At 41.0% G+C, this 21,799-nt stretch overlaps 1 protein-coding gene across 2 annotated transcripts in view; it reads left to right on the forward strand.

Annotated features, from left to right (window-relative positions):
* The window catches only part of LOC126281266 (ankyrin repeat and LEM domain-containing protein 2), a 100,570-nt gene that overhangs the window by 29,264 nt on the left and 49,507 nt on the right, over nucleotides 1-21,799 (forward strand). Inside the window, exons 5-7 of one of the 2 annotated variants that reach the window (XM_049980082.1) lie at nucleotides 11,813-11,965; nucleotides 12,062-12,279; nucleotides 20,286-21,463. In XM_049980082.1, coding sequence (XP_049836039.1) covers nucleotides 11,813-11,965; nucleotides 12,062-12,279; nucleotides 20,286-21,463 — 1,549 coding nt within the window. The remainder of the gene's footprint in view (nucleotides 1-11,812; nucleotides 11,966-12,061; nucleotides 12,280-20,285; nucleotides 21,464-21,799) is intronic. The other variant, XM_049980083.1, reaches the window with a different exon arrangement.

Raw genomic sequence — 21,799 nt, forward strand, 5'->3', positions numbered from 1 at the left:
TAAACACCCAAATAATTTCAACCAAAAGGAGGAGGGTGTGAAATTAAACGGTATGCCGGTGTTAAAGAAGATGTGTACCATCTGACCACTACTGGGTGATGGCAACGTCGATCGACGGCGACAGACGGCGGCCAATTGCACTGACGTTTTCAAAACACGTGACGTCACGCCGCGGCGTGGGAACGTGCGGACATGGAATTTAGCGGCAGTCAATAGCGAGCCAGTGGGTGTGTTGGGCCTTCCATCAAGCTATGGGCCCCCTTGAAGATGTCTCCCGCAGTCGGAGTTGAAACATTGGGAATTGACACAGAATTCATCAAGCGACCACAGCATAACAGCCCGGATAATTATAATGGACTTGATATTTCCGGCCGTGAAAGTCTACATTTTACTAATGATATTGATAATATAACTTATCACCGATGGGTTTCTGTTGATCACACAACTCTAGAAACAATCATAAAATCATCTGACAATTTAATTGATTTTTTTATTTTTTGATAAATTAAAATAACTTACACGACATTCATTTGTTGATAGTCAACAGTCAACCTTCCAAAAGAGACTGAGAAATGAACTTAAAGAAGGCGGGGTCTTAGCGATCTGTGACTTTTCTGAGAATTACTCCTTTGTCATCCAGGACGAAGTTCAAGGATATCACTGGACAAACATGCAAGCAACGATTTATCCCATTGTTGCTTATTACAAGGATGGGAACAAACTTGAGCACACAAGTCTTGTAATCATATCAGAATGCCTAACACATGACACTGTTGCTGTGCATTTGTTCCAATCGTACTTGATGGACTTCCTGACTGTTAAATTCGGTAGAAAACCAAGAAAAATATATTATTTCTCTGATGGAGCAGCAGCTCATTATACAAATAGGAAGAACTTTATCAACCTGTTCCATCATGAAGATGATTTCCAAACTGAAACTGAATGGCATTTTTCAGCCACCTCACATGGGAAGGGAGCTAGTGATGGTGTTGGTGGAACAGTTAAACGACTTGCAGCTCGAGCAAGTCTGCAATGGCCATACAGTGATCAGATGATGACACCAAAACAACTTTATATATTTGCCAAGGATAACATAGAAGGAATGAACTTCAAGTATGCTATTAAAGAAGATTACAAAAATGAAGAAACGAATCTTATGGAGTGATTTGAGAAATGCTGCAAAAATTGTAGTGACACAAAAACTTCATACTTTTATTCCTTTTAGCAAGGACAAAATAAAAACAAAAGTGTATTCAAACTCTGATGATAGTAAAATTGAACAGGTGACAGTTTCTGACAGTTATACAATACTGTTCAAAGACTTAAAAGGATATGTTGCTTGTGATTATAATGGACACTGGTGGTTAACCTGTGTACTTGAAAAAAATCAGAAGGATGAAATCACAGTTTCTTATAAGCACATGGACTGTCACCATCTTTAACATTTCTGAGTCATCTAGACATTCTTTCCGTAAGCAGTAGGGAAGTAGTGGCTATCGTGAACCCTCAAACTGCTACAGGGCGAACATATAAGTTATCCAGTGCAAAAATGTTGATGTGCAACAGACTGATTAGTTCGAAGTATGAAGAAGTGCACTAATAGGTTGCCTATTTGTAAGTAATAGTAATTACTAACTGAATTTAGGTCTAATCTCAGATATTCATCTTTCTGTGTTTTTAAGTTTTCATTTTGTATTTATTAATTACAGAAGCATACAACATATGTTCTTTTGTCAATTATAAGTTATTTTTAATTTCCACATTTGACAACAACATACAGCTGGTGAGAAGTAGGCCTAATATCTAAAAAAATTAGTTTTTACAAATTTTTAAAGCGCCACCCTTAACAGAAAATTGCTTTTGATAGTGATCCCATGCTCATCCCAATTTGAAACTTTCAGAATATGTAGATGTAAAGTGTATCTTTCACATATATTTTTTTGAGAATTTTAAAAATAGTTTTCTCAAAATTTGGTAAATTCAACGATGTTTTTTTAACAGTTTGAGGGTGTATATTAAACTAATGATGGTTGGTATAATATAAAAGCTCTTTAAAAGAGCTTTCCAATGAAGTAAATTTTATTGTTCTAGCTTAATTATTAGAACATGAGTTGTAAAGAAAGCAACATTGTTCTGAGAGTCAAAAATTTGTCATCTTTTCAGTTTTTGAAGGTTCATTACTTAGTAACTTTTCGTCAGAAAAATGTGAAAAAATTAATTTGTGTCATGATTTATGAGTAATATATGCATACTTAATTTTAAAAAAATCTGAGAGGGTCAGGTTGTAGCACTTGTTGATTTGACATGGAATTGCCCTTTACTCAAATTGGTAATAGCAATCCAACATGCTTTTACTAACTGCCGGCACCTTGTCATGGTCTTCTTTGTCCTGCTTAAAGCATACAACACAGCTCGGCGCCATAACATTTTAGTTATTCTCCATGACTGGGGCTTTTGCGGCCCCCTTCTGATTTTTTTCCGCAAGTTTTTATCCCACCGGCTCTTACAGTTTCAAGTTGACAGTTCACTCAGCACCCCTCAGATTCAGGAGAACGGTATGCCACATGGCTTTGTGTTAAGTGCGACACTCTTCCTCATAGCCATTAATGGGCTCATAACCTGTGTTGGGCCTCTGGTTACCCCGACATTGTATGTTGACTATTTTTGCACCTGTTGCAGCTACTACTCGGTAGCATCTTAAGAGAATTGGCTCCAAGGTGCCATTCGATGGGACTCTGCATGGGCTGTCTCCCATGGCTTTCAGTTTTCTCACTCCAAAAAGTGAAAAAGTGGGTTATGCATTTTAGTCAGTGATCTACAGTACACAACTACCCAGAACTTTCTTTAGGCGACCAGTTCCTAAATGTTGTAGCACAGTTTTATTTCTTGGGCCTTACTTTCAATAAAAACCTGACATGACTCTCCCACATTTGCCACCTGAAAACTACATGCATGCCGAAGCTTAATGCTCTCTGCCTTCTGGTCCACTCATCTTGGGGTGCAGACTGTGCTATCTTCTCCATCTTTATCATGCTCTGGTCTTGTCCAGGCTAGATTATAGTATTCTGGCATGTGGCCCACAGCTCCTTCCACTCTGAAAATACTTGACCCTGTTCACATTGTGGGGTGCATCTCGCTGCTGGTGCCTTTTGCACTATTCCCATTGACAGTCTCCTCACAAAAGTGGGGATTCCCCCTCTACAGATACAATGGAGCCAACTCCTGATTTCTTATGCAATCGCCATTCTCTGATTTCCTGACCATCCCATGTACCCTGTCCTGATAACCGCCCATGGGTCGGATTGACTGTTGGGATGCGTCTCACTTCCCTTCATCGGAATCTCCATCTCCACTCACTGGAATGCGATCCATGTATTTCCTCTCTCTCCTCTCCCCCCCCCCCCTTCCCCCTCCGTGGATGGTGCTTAGACCATGGATCAGGACCAATCTACTCCAGGGTAGTAAGGTCTCTGTGACCCCTATGGACTTCCGGCTCCTTGTAAGTTCCATCCCTACAGAGTTCCTGGGTGCCATAATCTTCAACACTGATGGTTCTAAGACAGCACATAAGGCGAGATATACTTTCATATCTCCTACTAGCTTTATTGCTGGGCTCATGTAGTGTGTTCACAGCAGAGCTGATAGCCATTCGCAGGGCACTCTTTATTGTTACTCAGCCCTCCCTCCACAATGTTTTAATATGTACCGACTCAATGAGCAGCCTGCAGGCTATCAACTGATGCTACTCTTGTCACCCTTTGATGTCTGCTATCCATGACCCTCTCTCTGCCCTTTGCCATGCTGCCTATTCAGTTGTCTTCTATGGGTCCCAAGTCATGTGGGCATCCCAGGGAATGAACTGGCTGACCAGTAGGCTAGAGAAGCAGATACTTATCCCCCATTCCCTTTCATGATTCCAGCTGCAGATATGTGGATCTACATCAAATTTCTCTTTGCCCATAAGTGGTGTGCTACTGCTGTCAGTAATAAACTCTGCACAATCAAGGAGTCTAATGAAGTTTGCCACTCTCCCTTCCTCTCTTCTTGGACGGAGTCCACTGTCTTATACCTTCTACACATTGGTCATACCAGGCTCACTCATTGTTTCTTCTTGTGTAACGAACCATCTCCACAATTTGGTTGTGAAGCCAGACTGACGGTATCCCATATATTGGTGAAATGTCCCCTATTTTTGGCCCATTGTACTCAGTATAATCTTCCACATTCCTTAATTTTGATATTAGCAGACGAATCACAGATGGTTTAACTGGTGCACAGTTTCCTCTGTGAAAGTTGTTTTGGTTTTCAGATATAAGGTTTTGATTTACTCCTGGAGCAGGGGCAGGGTGCTTATAGTTGGGGCCGCTTTTCATGTTTTCTCGATCTGGGACCCCATGACCGCTCTTTCTTTCCAGTTTTTAGATTTTGTCTATCCTTATATGCCTTGTATTGTGTGTGTTTTAACTTCTTCATTTTATAGTTTGACTCCTCTGACTGGATCAATACACTCTTAGCAGACCCTCTCTCATCCACAAGTCACTTTGGAATTACAGGACTGGTGACCTTGCCGTTTAGTCCCTTAACCCCCATCAATCAATCAATCAATCACTCTGACAAAGGCTGAGATCGAAAGGTTATGTGTAAGTGTCTTTTGATTGTGTCTGTATGCAACTTATCGTGTTATCTTTAAAGTAAGTAGCAATATATCTTTCCCTACGTTATTGGTATTCCTACCAGGAGTTTCCATTGTTTGAAATGATTGGTGTTTCAGTGCAACTGAAGAAATTAGTATGGTGTAACACATCTACATTCTGAATATAGGGAAAGCCAATGCCGCTGGTTTCTAATTAAAAATAACATTTGCTGTTGGTTATATATGAGAATATTCTGTTATGTCTCGTGTAGGAAAGAGAAATGTCTGCCATCACGTGTCTGAATTTGTTGTCCAAGAACTGTGCCTTCCAGAAACTGAATTTACCATTCTGCAATTTCATAGTGATTGGGCTCTCATGACTTGCTTGCAAATATGGTATTTATAGGTCCCGGAAGATCACATACAAACACAATACATGATTTCAGTGGCCACATGTGCCTAGTACTTGAGAGTACAGTCATATTGTTCACTTGGCATTGAACCAGGAAATGGGTTTGGTTGCAGCACGTAAGTACCTGTACAATCAGTGACAACAATGGAGCACCATGGACCCGGCACAACCACCTGTGTTGTGGTTTATCTTGACGTGAAAGCAGATGGAGGCCAATCAGCAATGATTTACATTACAATATTGACACAGGACAGGCACTATGTCTTCTCAAACTAGAGCTGGTTTTGCATACAGCAGCATAATGTTGTACCCATTTATGGAAATTCTGAAGAGATGAAAAATTGCCAGATTGCATTTTTCATCATGATACGGAGTGGTATCCAGTGTGATGGTATGGGGTGCCACTAAGTACACAATAAGATCACCTCTACGTTACTTAGTTTCATGTTCTATGGATCATTTTACACGATAGGTCATAATGATGTGGAACGAGTTACAAACAAATTGCAAATTAGTTGGTGCATGTGATTACATTCTGAACATTTCTAAAGGTGGTTTGTGTGTGTGTGTAATTTAACATTGGGGGCATGACTTTCTGAGAGTGACACCTCATCCCTTGCTACCCAGTGTGATTGGTGAACTCTTTCATAGGGCTGAATCAGCATGCAATTATGAGCCCACATATGTTGTGTTGAGAAACAGATAAAATAACTGTAATTAAACAATACACCAGCATCCAAAAGAGTACTTGTCAGCTTCTATTCAGTATTGGTCTCTCTCCTATTTTAGCTGTTACACACAATAGATCCCTTGAACAAAAACTGTGTCCAGTGATTAGAAGAAAATATGTCACGTCTAACTATAAGAAGGGTAGCAGAAGTGATAAAAAAAACCTTCCATGCAACATCACTGATACTCATCTGTTGCAGAATCTTAGTATTTATTCTGTGCTCAAACAAAGTGAGGTATCTGTAATAAATTATCTCCTCTGTGAAAGCCCCATGTGGGTCTGGGGGTAAGAATAGGCCCAAGGTATTCCTGCCTGTCGTAAGAGGCAACTAAGAGGAGTCTCACACTTTTCGGCCCTATAAGTTCAAATCCCATTTTGTGGTTTGACCTGCCACTTTCCAAATTCTACAGAAGTGTGGGCCATATGGGGAAGGACGCCTTACGTGGTGCATGAGTTATTCATAGTGCCTTTAGATTCGATCTCCTGAATCTCTTGTCATGGCTTTGCATCTCCACCTACAATTCAACTTTTTGGGTGAGGACACTTTGCGGGGTATGTCATCTTCTTCCATTGTCTCATGTCCTCTTTCGCCCCTATGGCTATTGGATTTCTCTGCACTCAATATCCAGCATGGTAGCCAGTCCGTTGTGGTGGGGCCATCATGTACCCATTTGGTGGTGGTCCCCGACAACACAGGGATTGCACTGCTGAAGCCTGAGCTCTAACCTCCCCACATATGCCAAGGAGTAGATTCTTGTCTTCTGGGGGCATCAGGACTCCCGGCAACAGCCATCGTGTCAGGTGGCCTTTGCTGTGGCTGGATGGCACCTATGGGGAGAGCCCCTGATCGGAGTTGGTGGCATCAGGGCGGATAATCCACAATGAAACGGACTAAGTCATCTCTTGCTGTTGACCATATGGTGCCAGCAGCTTCTAAAAAGGGCAAGATCGATTACAATGCTGACAGATATGACCCTTGATCATTTCCCTCCCTCACTACAACATGAGAAGAACGTAGGGCTACAGAAAGAAGAGAGCCATATTTGCCTCAGTATTTACTCTGTAGCAGAATGGATGCGGACTCCTTTCTACCTATGAAGCATCAGTTTTTTGTTGAACATCTTGAGGATAAGTTTGGGGAAGTGACAGCACTGTCCAAGATGAGAAGTGGTGCAATCTTGATTAAGACAGCATCCACAGCCTAATCCTGGGTGTTACTCGCTTGTGACCGACTGGCTGATATTCCTGTTTCCGTCACTCCCCATAAAAACCTCAACGTGGTCCAGGGGATTATTTTCCATCACGACCTCCTGTTGCAGTCTGACGACGAGCTCCCTGTCAATCTAGAATAGCAAGGTGTTCATTTCATCTGGCTTGTTTACAGGGGACCCAAAGACAACAGGTTTGCTACCGGTGCCTTCATCTTGGCCTTTGAGGGTGATTCATTGTCTGAAAAGGTCAAGGTGATGGTTTACCACTGTGATGTTAAACCATACGTCCCTCCCCCTATGCAATGCTTTAGGTGCTGGAAATTCGGGCAAATGCCTTCCCGCTGCACCTCCAACACCACATATCAAGACTGCGGACGTCCACTGCACCCAGATACTCCCTGTGCGCCTCCTCCCACTTGTAATAACTGTGGAGAGAAGCACTCCCCCTGCTTGCCAGACTGCACAGTACTCCAAAAGGAGTGGAAAATCATGGAGTAAAAGACCCTGGACCGGTTGACTGACCAAGAGGCTAAATGCAAATTTGAACGATTGCACCTCGTTTGATTGACGTCCACATACGCTGCAGCTACATTACCATTGCCATCACAAGTACTAGACATGCCACAAACAGTGGCCCCTCCAGAATACATCTGCCCCCTTGGTGCTAGGGGGGAAAATCTCCTTCTGTTGCTCCCAAAGTATCTACTTCAGGAGCAAGGCTCCCCCAACAAAGGGAACATCGGTCTCCCCCCCCCCCCCCCCCCCCCCCAGCTGGAGAAGCAGCAGGCTCCCTGGCTCCTCTTGTGTGGAAGGGGTACTTTCGGACCCTTTCTCCCAAGGTCTCCACTAATGCCACAGCGGACTTGTGCCAGTGACTAAAGGAGCCAAAAGCTGCTGGACAAAGAGCTTCATGGTCTTCCTCCATGCCTGAAGCTACTTTGGATAAGTACTCCCATCAAGCTCCTAAAGAGAAGCAAGAGGGCAAGCAAACAAAGAAGTCTGCTAAGAAAAAGGACCCTCTGGTGGCCTCAACAGCACCACTCCCTACCAGTTCTGCACCTGCGTTTAAGGTGGAGATCTCAGCACCTCCTGAGGACCTGGATCTCACTGATGTCTCATCCACAATAGGAATGCATACAAATACTCAGTCGGTGGCAGCAGGTGACACTGACCCATAACCTGCCTCCTTGCATGCTTCATGCCTTCCCAGCTCATGATATCATCATCCTCCAGTGGAATTGCTGCAGTTTTTTCCACCACCTGGCTGGGCTACAGCAACTGTTATACTTTGCACCTGCTTTCTTCATTGCCCTCCAGGAAACCTGGTTTCCGGCAATGCGGACCCCTGTCCTTCATGGCTATAGGGGATATTACAAGAACCATAGTGACTATAATAGAGTGTTAGGTAGAGTTTGTGTCTATGTTCTGAACTCAGTATGCAGTGAACTTGTGTCCCTTCAAACCCCTCTTGAAGCTGTGGCTGTCAGGATAAGGACGATGCAGAAAATAACTTTCTGCAACGTACGAGGTGCTATCCAAAATTTTCAAGACTGGTGCCACCTGTTGCGAACTATGCTTTTGGACTGATAGTCACCATCACCCTCAAAGTAGTTCCCATCAGTTCCCATCCGCACATACACACCAGTCCCAGTGCTTCTGGCACTGGTCAAGTGTTTTCTGGAAGTCCTATTCTTTGAGGGTGTTTATCACTCCAAGCGATGCTTCTTGAATCCTCTCTTCAGTGTCGAACCGGCAGCCTTTAAACTTGAGTTTCAGTTTTGGGAATAGTCTGAAGTCACAAGGTGCCAAATCTGGCAAGTACACTCGGTAGGGTACAACCACCATGTTGTTTTTTGCCAAAAAGTTCCTGGTGAGCTAGGATGTGTGACAGGGTGTGTTGTCGTGATGCAGCAGCCAGTTCCCTTGATGCCAGAGTTCGGGCTGTGGTCACTGCATGTTTTCACAGAGCCATTGCAAAATATCACAGTAGTGTGTGGCATTCACTGCTTGGTTGGGTGGGACGAATTCTTTGTGCACAGTTCCCTTGGTATCAAAGAAAACGATGATCATGCTCTTCACCTGTCTTGCTTTTTTGGGTCTTGAGAGCCCAGGCTCTTCCACTGGGATTACTGTTGCTTTGTCTCTCAATCATAACTGTAAATCCAACAGTCTAAATGGTTCAAATGGCTCTGAGCACTATGGGACTTAACTTCTGAGGTCATCAGTCGCCTAGAACTTAGAACTAATTAAACCTAACTAACCTAAGGACATCCCACACATCTATGCCCGAGGCAGGATTCGAACCTGCAACCGTAGCGGTTGCTTGGCTCTAGACTGTAGTGCCTAGAACCGCACAGCCACTCTGGCCGGCTTCTAACGGTCTGACGAAGGTCCATGCACACTTCAACATGCTGTGCCTTTTGTTCGGCAGTCAAGATCCTTGGCACAAATTTTGCGGCGACACGATGCATGGCCAATTCATCAGTCAACATTTGTTGACATGTCCCATAACCAATACCCACTTCATCCGCTAGGTCTTGAATGGTTCAACGTTGTTACACACGAACCATTTGTTGAAGTTGGGCAACAATGTTGGCGTTGTGCGGCTACGGGCCTTCCAGTGTAAGCATCATCTTCGACATCTGTACGACTGGCCCTGAACTGTCCATGCACTCACACAAGTTTACGGCTCATGCTGTGTCCTCCAAACACTTGTTGAATCATTGCAAGAGTCTCTGTAGCCCTTTTATCGAGATTCACACAGAATTTGATACACACGTGCTGTTCTGTTTTTACTTCATCAGATATACAGCTCTTGCCATCTAGTGATGCAAAGATCTACTACTCCTACTTTCCAGATTGCAGCACCAGTCCCGAAAGTTTTGGATTCCACTTTGTATATCTTCCTCCAGATGGTGCAATACCCTTAATGCATTGACTGCATTGATTCATCAACTCCCTAAACCTTTCCCTTTTTTCGGAGATTTTTAATATCCATAACCTCTTGTGTGGTGGCACTGTGCTTACTGGCCAAGGTAGAGATGTCAAAACTTTCCTGTCTTAGCTTAGCTCAGCCTCTGCCGCTTGAATACTGGGGCCCCCACACATTTCAGTGTGGCTCATGGGATGTACTCAGCCATTGATTTATCTCTCTACAGCCCAGGACTTCTCCCATCTGTCCACTGGAGAGCTCATCATGACTTCGTCATAACCACTTTCCCATCTTCCTGTAACTCCCCAGTGCTATTCCCCTGGCTGTCTACCGAGAAGGGCTTTAAACAAGGCAGACTGGGATGCTTTCACGTAGGTGTTGAATCTCCGCCACATGGTACCATCATTGTGGTAGTTGAGCAGGTCACTAGAACGATCATTTCTACAGTGGAAAACACAATCCCATGTTCTTTAGGGTGCCCCCAGGTTAAGTCAGAAGGAAAGACAGAAACAGGAGGTACGTCTCGACCATTGAGTGCCCTATGTCACCTCCCAAATCTGGACAAAGATCAGACATGTTTGTGGGTACCAAACCCCGAAAGGTATTACTGGCATTAACATCAATGGCGTGTTATCTACTGACACAATAACAATTGCGGAGCACTTTGCTGAGAACTATGCCCGAGCCTCCACGTCAGAGAATTATCCCCCAGCATTTAGCACCCTCAAATAGTGGATGGAAAGGAAAGCCCTCTCATTCACTGAATGTCACAGCAAACTGTATAATGCTCCCTTTACAGAGTGGGAGCTCCTGAGCGTCCTTGCATACTGCCCAGACATGGTGCCTTGGCCAGATTGGATCCACAGTCAGATGATCAAACATGGCAAAACACGGCAAAAACCCGCTTGATGTGGATAACTATCAGCCCATCAGCCTCACCAGTGTTCTTTGTAAGCTGCTGGAATGTATGGTGTGTCGGCAGTTGGGTTGTGCCTTGGAGTCACGTGGCCTACTGGCTCCGTGCCAGGGCTCTACCCCTGAAAATGTCCCTCGAGTCTGCCTTCTGAACAGCATTTTCCAGATGCCAACACCTTGTTGCCTGTTGCCATCTTTTTTAATTTACAAACAGCTTACAACATGACCTGGCGACATCATATCCTTGCCACATTATAAGAGTGGGGATCCCAGGGCCCGCTCCTGATTTTTATCTAGAATTTCCTATCGCTCCGTACTTTCTAAGTTGGTACCTCCCACAGTTCCCATATATCCAGGAGTATGGGGCCCCACAGAGCTCTGTATTGAGTGTATCTCTATTTTTAGTGGCCATTAATGGTCTAGCAGCAGCTGTCAGGTTGTTGGTCTCACCTTCTCTCTATGCAGACAACTTCTGCATTTTGTACTGCTCCGCCAGTACTGGTATTGCCAAGTGGTGCCTACAGGGAGCCATCTACAAGGGGCAGTCATGGGCTGTAACCCATGGCTTACAGTTTTCAGCCGCAAAGTTGTGTGTCATGTACTTCTGTTGGCAGCGTAGACAAGTTTAAACTAATTATAGTGCAGACAAAAGTATTTAAGAGCAATCATTCTTGTAGTGCTCAATGTGTGAATGGAATAGGAAGAAGCTGTAATAAGTGGTACAGTGAGAAGTATCCTCTGCCATGCACTTCATTTACAGTGGTCTGCATAGTACACACACACACACACACACACACACACTCTCTCTCTCTCTCTCTCTCTCTCTCTCTCTCTCTCTCTCTCTCTCTCTCTCTCTCTCTCTCTCTCATTTTCTCTCTTTCATTGTGTGGATAGCCTGGTTTTCATTTTTTTCCTTCTGCTGCATACAGATATTACAGCACTTTTGCAATGTTCAACTTTTTCAATTTCTTAATTTCAGATGATATGCAGCAGGGCCCCATCTTCAAATGCAACGGATGTCAAGACTATAAGAAATCTTTTGGAGGAACAGTTCTATGTCCCAGTGTTGCGGTCTGAAGATAACTCGCTGCCACCCACTGTTGGGGAGCCTTTCAGCCCATCTCGGCCTCCAGTAATTTCCACATAAATATTTTATTTTGATTTTTTATGTTCAGGACTGTGTAGCTTTTAGAAGCTATACCAACTAACATTTTGTTTTCATTTGAAGGCTCTTGTACAACATGTAGTCAATCCAACTGTTGATATACATGCCTATGCTGGACCGATGCCTCAGGAAGAAGCAAAAATTTTTCGTAAGAAGTGGAAGACACCACCTCGATCTGTGTCGAGTTCTGCAGGAACACCGACAAAAAATGAATCGCCTTTGGCTTTGTCCACAACAGTAAGATTAATGGACACCGAGAAAGGATTAGAACGAATTGGCAGGTAAGATGATTGCTTTTTAATAGCTTTTAATTTTGTTCCATATTTGTCTCTCTTTCCTGAGGAAAGAACTATTTTTCCAAAAAGTTTGGAAGTGTATCTCTTTTATATGCACATTGGCAATACTGGACATTATGGCCAACAGTTATGTCTCATAATTTATTAGTTTACTTGACTGAATTTTCCTTTTTTCTGTGACATCTTTGTCTTCAGTCCTGGTACACTTGAAATCCCTGTGACAGAATGCCGTAACATGTTGCTAGAGGAGCCTACAAGGAAGTGGCACAGCCCACCTCTGCTAAATCAGTGGACTGTGACACTTTGTTTCGGATTCTTTAGTGTCACACTAGGATTTGTATCGGTATTACAGAAATGTACCTGCAAATGAAAAGAAAGTAATTACATAACTTCATATTTGAGGTGGTAATTAAAACTTGGACAACCCACATGTCGTGGTTGACTCTTTGCACAGAAGATACACTCTCTGAATTTCTACAGTTAACTCTGTATGTTGCCCATGTCTCTCTTGCAGCATCAGCCATTGGAGTTGAATGAACATCTTTTGATGATGGCCTAGGCATTCTACACACAACTCGTTTGAAACATCTCTCTGTTTATTTGAGTTTCTCTCTCATCTATTAATCTTACTTACGGAGGTTATCAGACTGGCAAGTAGGTCCTTTTTGGTGACTCTGTTTGGCATCTCCTTCTCCTACAATTAGTTTCATGTGAGCATTCCATTTCACTTCACTCAACAAGCATGTTCGTAGAAATTGAGTGATTATCATTGTTTCTGAAGATTGCCAACTGTGTGTGAAACATTAAGGGCATTCCTATCTTTTTTCCACAAAACAATACATTTACCAAAGTGTTGGGTCACTTTCTATCCTGGACCAAGTGTTAATGTTCTGAAGATCTTGCTGCATTTTGTGGGCATTATGGTAACTCATATATATGCATATCACTCACAAACAGCATTGTGAAGTTTCAGACATAATGCTTCATGTCATTTAAGTAAATTGTGAGTAGCAGCAGCACATAACACTCACATTGTAGCATTGTAGCCTTGTAGCCTTTAAGCCACTTTTGCATCTGAAAATTTCTTGCAGTGAAAACCTGCATACTAAGCTCTATTTGCTAAGAAGTCCTCAGGCCACTTTGATATTCTGTAATCCTGTATTGTCTTCAGTAGGCAACGCTGTGGAACATGGTATTAACCAAGAGCTGTTATCTGTTGTCTTCTGGGTCATATTGATGAACTTTTTGCAAAACCGATGTTCATTATTAGAGATTTCCAGTCACCAGAATAGTCACAATATGCGAACATAAAATACATTTCATAATTGGACATCAGGCTGACATCAATAAGATAGGTCTGTAGTGATGTCTGCAAGTCCATCAACCCTTCTTGAAACCTGGAATAATCTGCACCTTTTGTTCAATCAGTCAGAGTGCTTTGTTGTTCCAATGTTCTATGTGTACATAAAAATCCTGCATCTATCTTATGAAGTCTTTGCCTAGCAAGTTGAATTTTGTTTTAGTTTGTTTGTGCCAGCGATCCTGTGTTTCAGTGACAGTAATGTTACATAGTGGCTCAGTAGATGACTTCAGTCTTTTCATGTAATTTGTTATGTTTTCAATCTGAAAACTGGTTTGATGCAGCCCTTCATGCTTGTCCATCCTGTACATGATCATTCACAGAACCTCTGTTTTGCCACTGGAGCCTACTTTGCAAGTGTGTCCCCATCAGTGATGCTTTAGACAGCTAATCAGCAGTACTCACTATTATAATACTAGTCTCCTGGACTGAGCATGCGTGGGTGACATCTGTTGGCACATAGGCCCAAGTCCACCTGTAACTCGACAGTGGAACACAATCCTACTGCATCGTAAAGGAAAAATTGAAAAATAATAATTTTATTTACCAATAAACTTTTTCCCCTGTTGGGCAGTCCACCATGCTTGCTTTTTGGGCCTGTACATAGTCTGTGTTTAACTATTATACAAGTCCACTCCAGACAAAAATTCTTCAAGAAGACTTCCTAAAAAATACATTCACATTCAGTGTTAACAAATTTCTCTTTAGGAAACAATTTTCATGATCTTCACTATCCAGATAGGGGATCTCTTGCCAAACGTTGTAGTCTCACTTACATGGTGTTGCGGACATTGGTGAAATTACCAATAGTTCCAGTATTTCAGTTGACAACCTGTGTGAGCTAGAAAATTAACATGTAACTGTCAGATGTGTACAAAGGTGCATCTGAAGATTAGGCATGAATCCTCAAAGTCGTTCATTCAGTGAAACTTGTAATAGTGCAACTGCAATCTGAGACTACTTTATTTATTGCTATTACTGTCACTTTTCCTGATAATTACAGTTGACTATGTTCTGTTACTCTTGTTTCACTTTTATTGATATTCAACTTCATAATACTTTACCACTTCTGACAGAATTACAGTGTCATTGGCAGAAATCTCAAAGTTCTAATTTGATCTTCGTGAATGCTATTTTCATTTTCAGCTTTCTCCTTGGTTTCCTATACTAGTTGCTCATTGTACAGATGGAATATTTTATAGATTGAGTATAACTCCTTTTTCAACTTCTGCCTTGCTTTTGGGTTCCTGGACACTGCTGTTTGGTTCATGGATAACTTGTGGATAGCCTTTCATCCCTGTATTTTATCCCTAACACTTTCAGAATTTCAGAGAATTCACTCCAGTTTTTAAAAACTTTCTCCAAACCTGCAAGTGGTGTAATTTAAGATTTGTGGTAAGGTCTAAGCCTACACACTACTTAATCTAACGTATACTAACTTACACTACACACACACACACACACACACACACACACACACACACACATACACACACACACCCGAGGGAGGACTCAAACCTCCGTAGGCGGTAGCCGTATGGACCGTGACAAAGTGCATCCGACTGCTCGGCTACCCAGCCCGGCCAAGTGGTGTAATAATAAGTTTGCTTTTGCTTTGGTAAATCTTCTAAGATTAGTGTGAGGTTGATATTGCCCTGCATGTTTCTCTTACTGAAGATTTTTTTCTATAATATACCCTTGCGCGAAAATGAAACATGGGAGGTAAACAGTTTGGACAGGAAGAATGTAGAAGGTTTTTAAATGTGGCATTATGGAAGAATGCTGAAGATTAGGTGGGTAGATTGGGCAGTTGATAATTATCTGCTAAATTGAGTTGGCAAGAAACAAAAAACTTTACTAAAGAAGGGGTTGGTTGATAGGGCACATCCTGTTGCATGAAGGAATCATCAAATTGGTAACAGAGATAAAATTGTAAAGGCAGTAAAAATTTTGGAGGGAGATTGTTGCTTGACTACAGTGAGAAAGTTCAGATTTATGTAGGTTGTAGTAGTTGCACAGATTTGAAGATGCTTACACAGGATAGACTGGTTTGGTGAGCTACATTAAACAAGTCTTCAGACTGAAGACAAGAAATACTACTACTATACACTCATCCGACAAGAAATGTCATTCTTTATGACGCCATACCGGTACTTCATTGGATCCCTTTGTATTTAACTCCAATGTGCCTATTTCTCTTTTCATATTCTCTAACTTGCATACTCTAATAAGGGATCAAGCCTTTCATGCTCTGACCCTCAGAATACCTCACCCCACCCCCCACCCCTCTCTCTCTCTCTCTCTCTCTCTCTCTCTCTCTCTCTCTCTCTCTCTCTCTCTCTCTCTCTGTCTGTCTGTCTGTCTGTGAGACAGTTTCTGGTCATATGTACCTAAAGGAGAAAAGTCAGTACTGGCGATAAACATACACACAAATACTCCATCCTAGATTTCATAAATAATTAATTTTTTCTGATAACAGTATTTCTATGAGAGGCCTAGCCCTGAGATCCAGTTTTAGGACAGTTTTACCTGTGAAATATTTTATCCAGGAGGGTGCCATTATCATTAAGTTGTACAGTAGAGTCTGTGTGTACTTTGGAATTACAGTATAATGGCTGTAGTTTCCCCTTGCTTTTAGTTACAGTAACAACATAGCAAAGCCATGCTGGCTAATGTTACTATACCAGATCAGTAAATCATTCACACATTGCCCCTGCAACTATTGAAATTCTGCTGCCCTTTTCAGGTACCACATGTTAATCTAGGCTCTCCATAGGCACATATCCAATGTTATTGCACCTGTGGTACAGGTACATGTTATTGAAGTATGTCTTCCCACAGCAGCAAGATCCAGGGTTCACTGGTGGCATTCGTGAATAGGAAATTGAATGTAATCCTAACTCTGTGTCTAATTTTCTTTTGTTATTGAGCTGTAAAGACAAAGCCCTTGCAGTCATGATCCTATGAACTAAATTGGTTGTAGTCAGAATAACTTTCGTATTGTACCTCCCAACGCTGCTTAATTTGATGATAGCATACCCACTGTTCTCTGACTGTTGTGCTTTGTTTTATTTACATCATATCAAAATTAATCATAACACATATTCAAGGTGTCTCACCAAAGAGTTGTCAGGCACATTTTCTCTGGTGTTTTGCCAGATAGTATTTATTTCGTTTTTGCAATGTGTAGCTGGAGTCAGCCCAGAGAAATACTGGTCATAACATGTTTTATATGACACTAAATGTGAATGTAAAACTTCAGTTTGTTTCCTATTACTAACAGAAATATTTATAAACCAGAATTTTGCGTGTCCATTCAATAGAGTTGTCCCAAATTAGTCTAGCATAGTGTTTGTTATAGCAGTAAATTTCACAACTGTTAGCACTTTTCTTCTATGGAATTAGAATTGTTATATTCTTCTTGAAGTCTGATGGTATTTCACCTGTCTCATAATCTTGCTAACCAGATTGTAGAGTTTTGTCAGGGCTGGCTCTCCCAAGGCTATTAGTAGTTCTAATGGAATGTTGTCAACTCCCGGGGCGTTGTTGTGACTTAGGTCTTTCAGTTCTCTGTCAAACTCTTCACGCATTGTAGTATCTCCCATTTAATCTTCATCTAGTTCTCTTCTATTGCCCTCAAGTACATCACCCTTGTATAGACCTTCCATGTACTCCTTCCACCTTCCTGCTTTCCCTTCTTTGCATGGGACTGGTTTTCCATCTGAGCTTTTGATATTCTCGAAAGATCTCTCTAATTTTCCTGTAAGCAGTGTCTATCTGACCCCCTTAGTGATGTATGCCTCTACATCCTTAAATTTGTCCTCCATCCATCCCTGCTTAGCCATTTTGCACTTCCTGTTGATCTCATTTTTGACAGTATGTATTCCTTTTAGGCCTGCCTCATTTACTGGATTTTTATATTTTCTCCATTCATCAATTAAATACAAATTTTCTCTCTCAAAGCTACTCATTCTTCTTGTACTGTATTGCTTCCCCTGTTCTTGTTAACTGTTCCCTAATGCTCTCTTTGAAACACTCTTCAACCTCTGGTTCTTTCAGATTATCCAGGTTCCATCTCCTTAAATTCCCACATTTTTGCAGTTTCTTCAGTTTTAATATATAGTTCATAAGCAACAGATTGTGGTCAGAGTACACATCTGCCCTTGGAAACGTCTTACAATTTAAAACCTGGTTCTTAAATCTCTGTCTTACCATTATGTAATCTTCCACGTATATAACCTTCTTTCGTGATTCTTAAACCAAGTGTTAGTTATGATTTAGTTATGCTCTTTCCACAATTCTACTAGGTGTCTTCCTCTTTCATTCCTTAACCCCCATTCCTTATTCACCCACTACTTTTCCTTCTCTTCCTTTTCCTACTATTGAATTCCAGTCCCCTATGACTATTAAATTTTTGTCTCCCTTCACTATCTGAATAATTTCTTTCATCTCATCATATATTTGTTCAATCTCTTCGTCATCTTTGCACCTAGTTGGCATATAAACTTGTACTACTGTGGTAGGCGTGGGCTTCTTGTCTATCTTGGCTACAATAATGCGTTCACTATGCTGTTCGTAGTAGCTTACCTTTTATTCATTATGAAACCTACTCCTGCATTACCCCTGTTTGATTTTGTATTTATAACCTTGTATTCACCTGAGCAATATGCACTCATGCAGTATCAGTGCAAAGTCGGGTACTAAAATTGCCATGTCAAATAAGAACAAAAACGGAGATTTCAGTCCCAACGTTCATCATTTTTGTCAGGAACAACTACTGATTATAAGTTACTGCTGTGATGGTCTTTCAATCTGTCTGCAATTGATTGATTTATGGTGTCATATTGTGTTACTGACAGAATGTGAACCAGAACTGCAGGCTGATACACACTTTTATTCGTAACTCAGTGCACAGAGCTTCCAGACTCAACCCAGAAGAGAGTGGTTTTAAATACATTGATGCGGAAAGTGACAGTTGTTTCTGACAAAGATCAATGAATTCAGACCTAAAACAACTGAAACAATTGTTCCAAAAGATTAGATATGGAGACTGCGATTAATTTACCATTCTTGAAAAATAGAAATGCAAAATTTCCCAAAATCACATGGTGATTCACCTGTTACTTTTTTCCTTTCTATTTGAATGTGTCTATGATATAGACAGGGTTCTGACCATATAATGTGTAAGACCCATTTTCTGACTGCCCTAGAAGGTGGTTTCATCGCAATGTGCTTGGAATTGCCACTGTGGAAACAACTGTAATGATCAAATCAGTCCACATAGTTTTCTAACAGTTTGGAGAATAGCACAGTAAAACTCATAACCTAGAAATGCCAGCAGTAGCTAAGTGCAGGTTCACGAATAAATGTAAAATTATATCTTTTTAAAAAAAATATTTTAACGTGCCTTAACCTACAAGGACTTTGTCATTAGAGAGGCCTTAAAGGTCAGATTGTACAGTGGCAATTTTACCTAGGTCAGCAGCTGTCATCTCAGTGCTGCATGTAAACTAGTTCCTGACCTTGAGAGACAACAATGGAATGCACTGAGCTCTTTACATGCCATCAGGCACCACTGGCATCCTAAAGATCAGTACAATGCCTCTCAACATGTCATCATGAAGGTGCAAAGTTCCTGTTAGACCCCATCCTAATTTTGAAGGTCCTGGTACATTTTTTAGAGCACACAGTATGGTACCATTGACAATGAATCCATGAGTATAACATTTTGTGGAAAGTTAACCCCTCATCCCAGACTGCCACTGCCCCCAATCTCTGAAAAGGTGGTTGCATTGTTTGTTGCTACCTCTAAATCTTTGTTTGCACCAAGTATTGTAAGTGATCCAGGAATATAACTTTTTTGCTTTCAGTTCCAAAGCCACTATTATTTTGATAAAGGTTAAAACCGTAGTTTTGTCTTCACTGGCAGTTTTTTTTTCCAAAAATTGAAATTTATTTTTATGTGATGCATGACCTGTTTCGCCTCTATAGACTTTTTTTTTATTATTAAAAAGTACAACAAAAGACATGCAGTAAATGTGTAAAGGCATAAATCAACGAGTGAGCTATAATGTTAAAATATATACATACATTGTGACATGAAGACAAATTAATGTATTATCATTACAAAGCAGTCTTAATGTCTAAGAATACATACGTAATCCTACTGTAGGAAACACAAATAATTACGAAGAAGCTGTCAAATACTTCAGCAGGTATAGACTTGGCAAATGGGACACAGTATATGACTTTAGCTTTGTCAGTGTTAATGAATGTATCTTCTCATTTAATTCCTAAAGCTTACCGTCAACTGTATTTTAAAATTTGTGTATCATTTCTTCTTCAGTAGTTGAAGTTTCGACAACTAATGAATAAATGTTCCTCCTCTTATACAAATATTAATGTTCACGTAATTGTTACCGCTGTATGATTGAAGCATATGCTGTGAAACCTGAAACATGGCAGCACACTGCCAGAAGCGTTGTTTTTGTGCAGACATTTTTTATTTTAATTTGTTCATTAAAATATTTGTGGTGTGTACAAATTCATAAGAAATGAATATATTGGGGGATTTTGTTGTGAGGTGTGTTCTGCCAACGTGTCATTAATTTTGTTTCTCATTTAATTTTAGGACCCTTGCTCATGAAACAAAAGTTGGCTGGAAAGAATACTGGCCATTCCTTGGAACATTTACAGATTTTGCCACTAAAGAAGGGCTTGACTTACTGGAAGCATATATGAAGAAGCGGTTCCAAGAAACTTGGGGTAAACATGTCTCCAATGATGCATCACTAAACACCAAGGATCGTTTTAACATGATGCAACTAACCAATACTGCTTGTGATCGGATAGAGCAGACTCCTTCAGAAGGATCAGCTCATGGGAAAAACTGTGTTGTCAGTCCAATAACAGATTTATGTGTAGCGTTCAAAGCATGTAGTCTCGAAGAGAACTATAAAGCATATACGGACAATGAATATCATTCACCAGTTAAGCAGATAGTTACCAAAAATGCATCTTTTGATGATGACAATAAAGGAAAATCAAAACTAACCAGCTGTGAGCATGAGACACTTACAGACATATTAGAAAATCCAGATATCTGCCCATTACTATATGTTGAAAAGTCCTGTCAGGTATTTGCAAAACGTATAGCAGACGGTTTAAGTCATAGAATATCCATAGTACATCGTGTGCAGAGTGATGATATTATATTTGAAACACTATGGCCAGAAGTGAAGCATATTCAGCGTGTTGTGAGCAGTTTCATGGATGATCACCGGTTTGTATCTGTTGACTTTCATCGTATTCACTCTCGCATATCAGTGCTAGCTTGCTCAAAACTTAACACGCTTGCTCAGGAAGACTTGGAGTTCATACTTAATTGCTTGCAGTCAGAAACTAAAGTAGTTAAAATCACAGATACAGTTTCGTCAGATGAAGAGGATTCAGGGACAGTCAGGGACACTGTACAATATAGATCTAAAAAGATTATTCCTAGCAATGACAAGACTGAATCCTTAGTTGAGCAGCAAGTAAAATGTTTTGCAAGAAATATTTTAAGTGCCTTAATGAAACATGGTGAGGTGTGTACGAACATAAATAATCTAAGTTCTCCAATAGCTACCACAGAGGAAGAATGTAAAAGCATGTGGTCCAATGCTTCTCCATGCTCATGCAAGTTGCAGAATCATTTGTTTACTAGGCGTAGTCGTGTGGGATCATCATTCAAAAGGACGTGCAAAAATTCTGGTGTAACTTTCAAAACCATGCCAGAAAATCCTAGAAGACTGAACTTATGTCAGCAGGGTAAGTGTTGTATAAGTATGTATTAGTTCTTTTTTGGCTGATGAGTAATAGATTTTCTGTTTTCTTATACATCAAATGTATGATGCATGTGGAAAAAGATTCAGTTAAGTAGTACAGCAAAGTGATGCAAGAATTGTTGCTGTGGCATGAGTGTGTGAAAACTTTTTTTAAAAAAAAGGAAACCCACTTTAATTATTTGCTTTTGCAATGCGAGTGTTGATGAGGCTGTAGTAAGTGTAAATATATTTAATCTTAAAAATGTTCAGAGTATCCCATCAATAATTCTAATCATGCGCTCATTGGGGTCTGGAGTGGGTGGGTTAGATTAGGCAATGA

This window comes from Schistocerca gregaria, chromosome 7 (genome assembly GCF_023897955.1).
Source record: "Schistocerca gregaria isolate iqSchGreg1 chromosome 7, iqSchGreg1.2, whole genome shotgun sequence".
NCBI classification, from domain to species: Eukaryota; Metazoa; Arthropoda; class Insecta; order Orthoptera; family Acrididae; genus Schistocerca; species Schistocerca gregaria.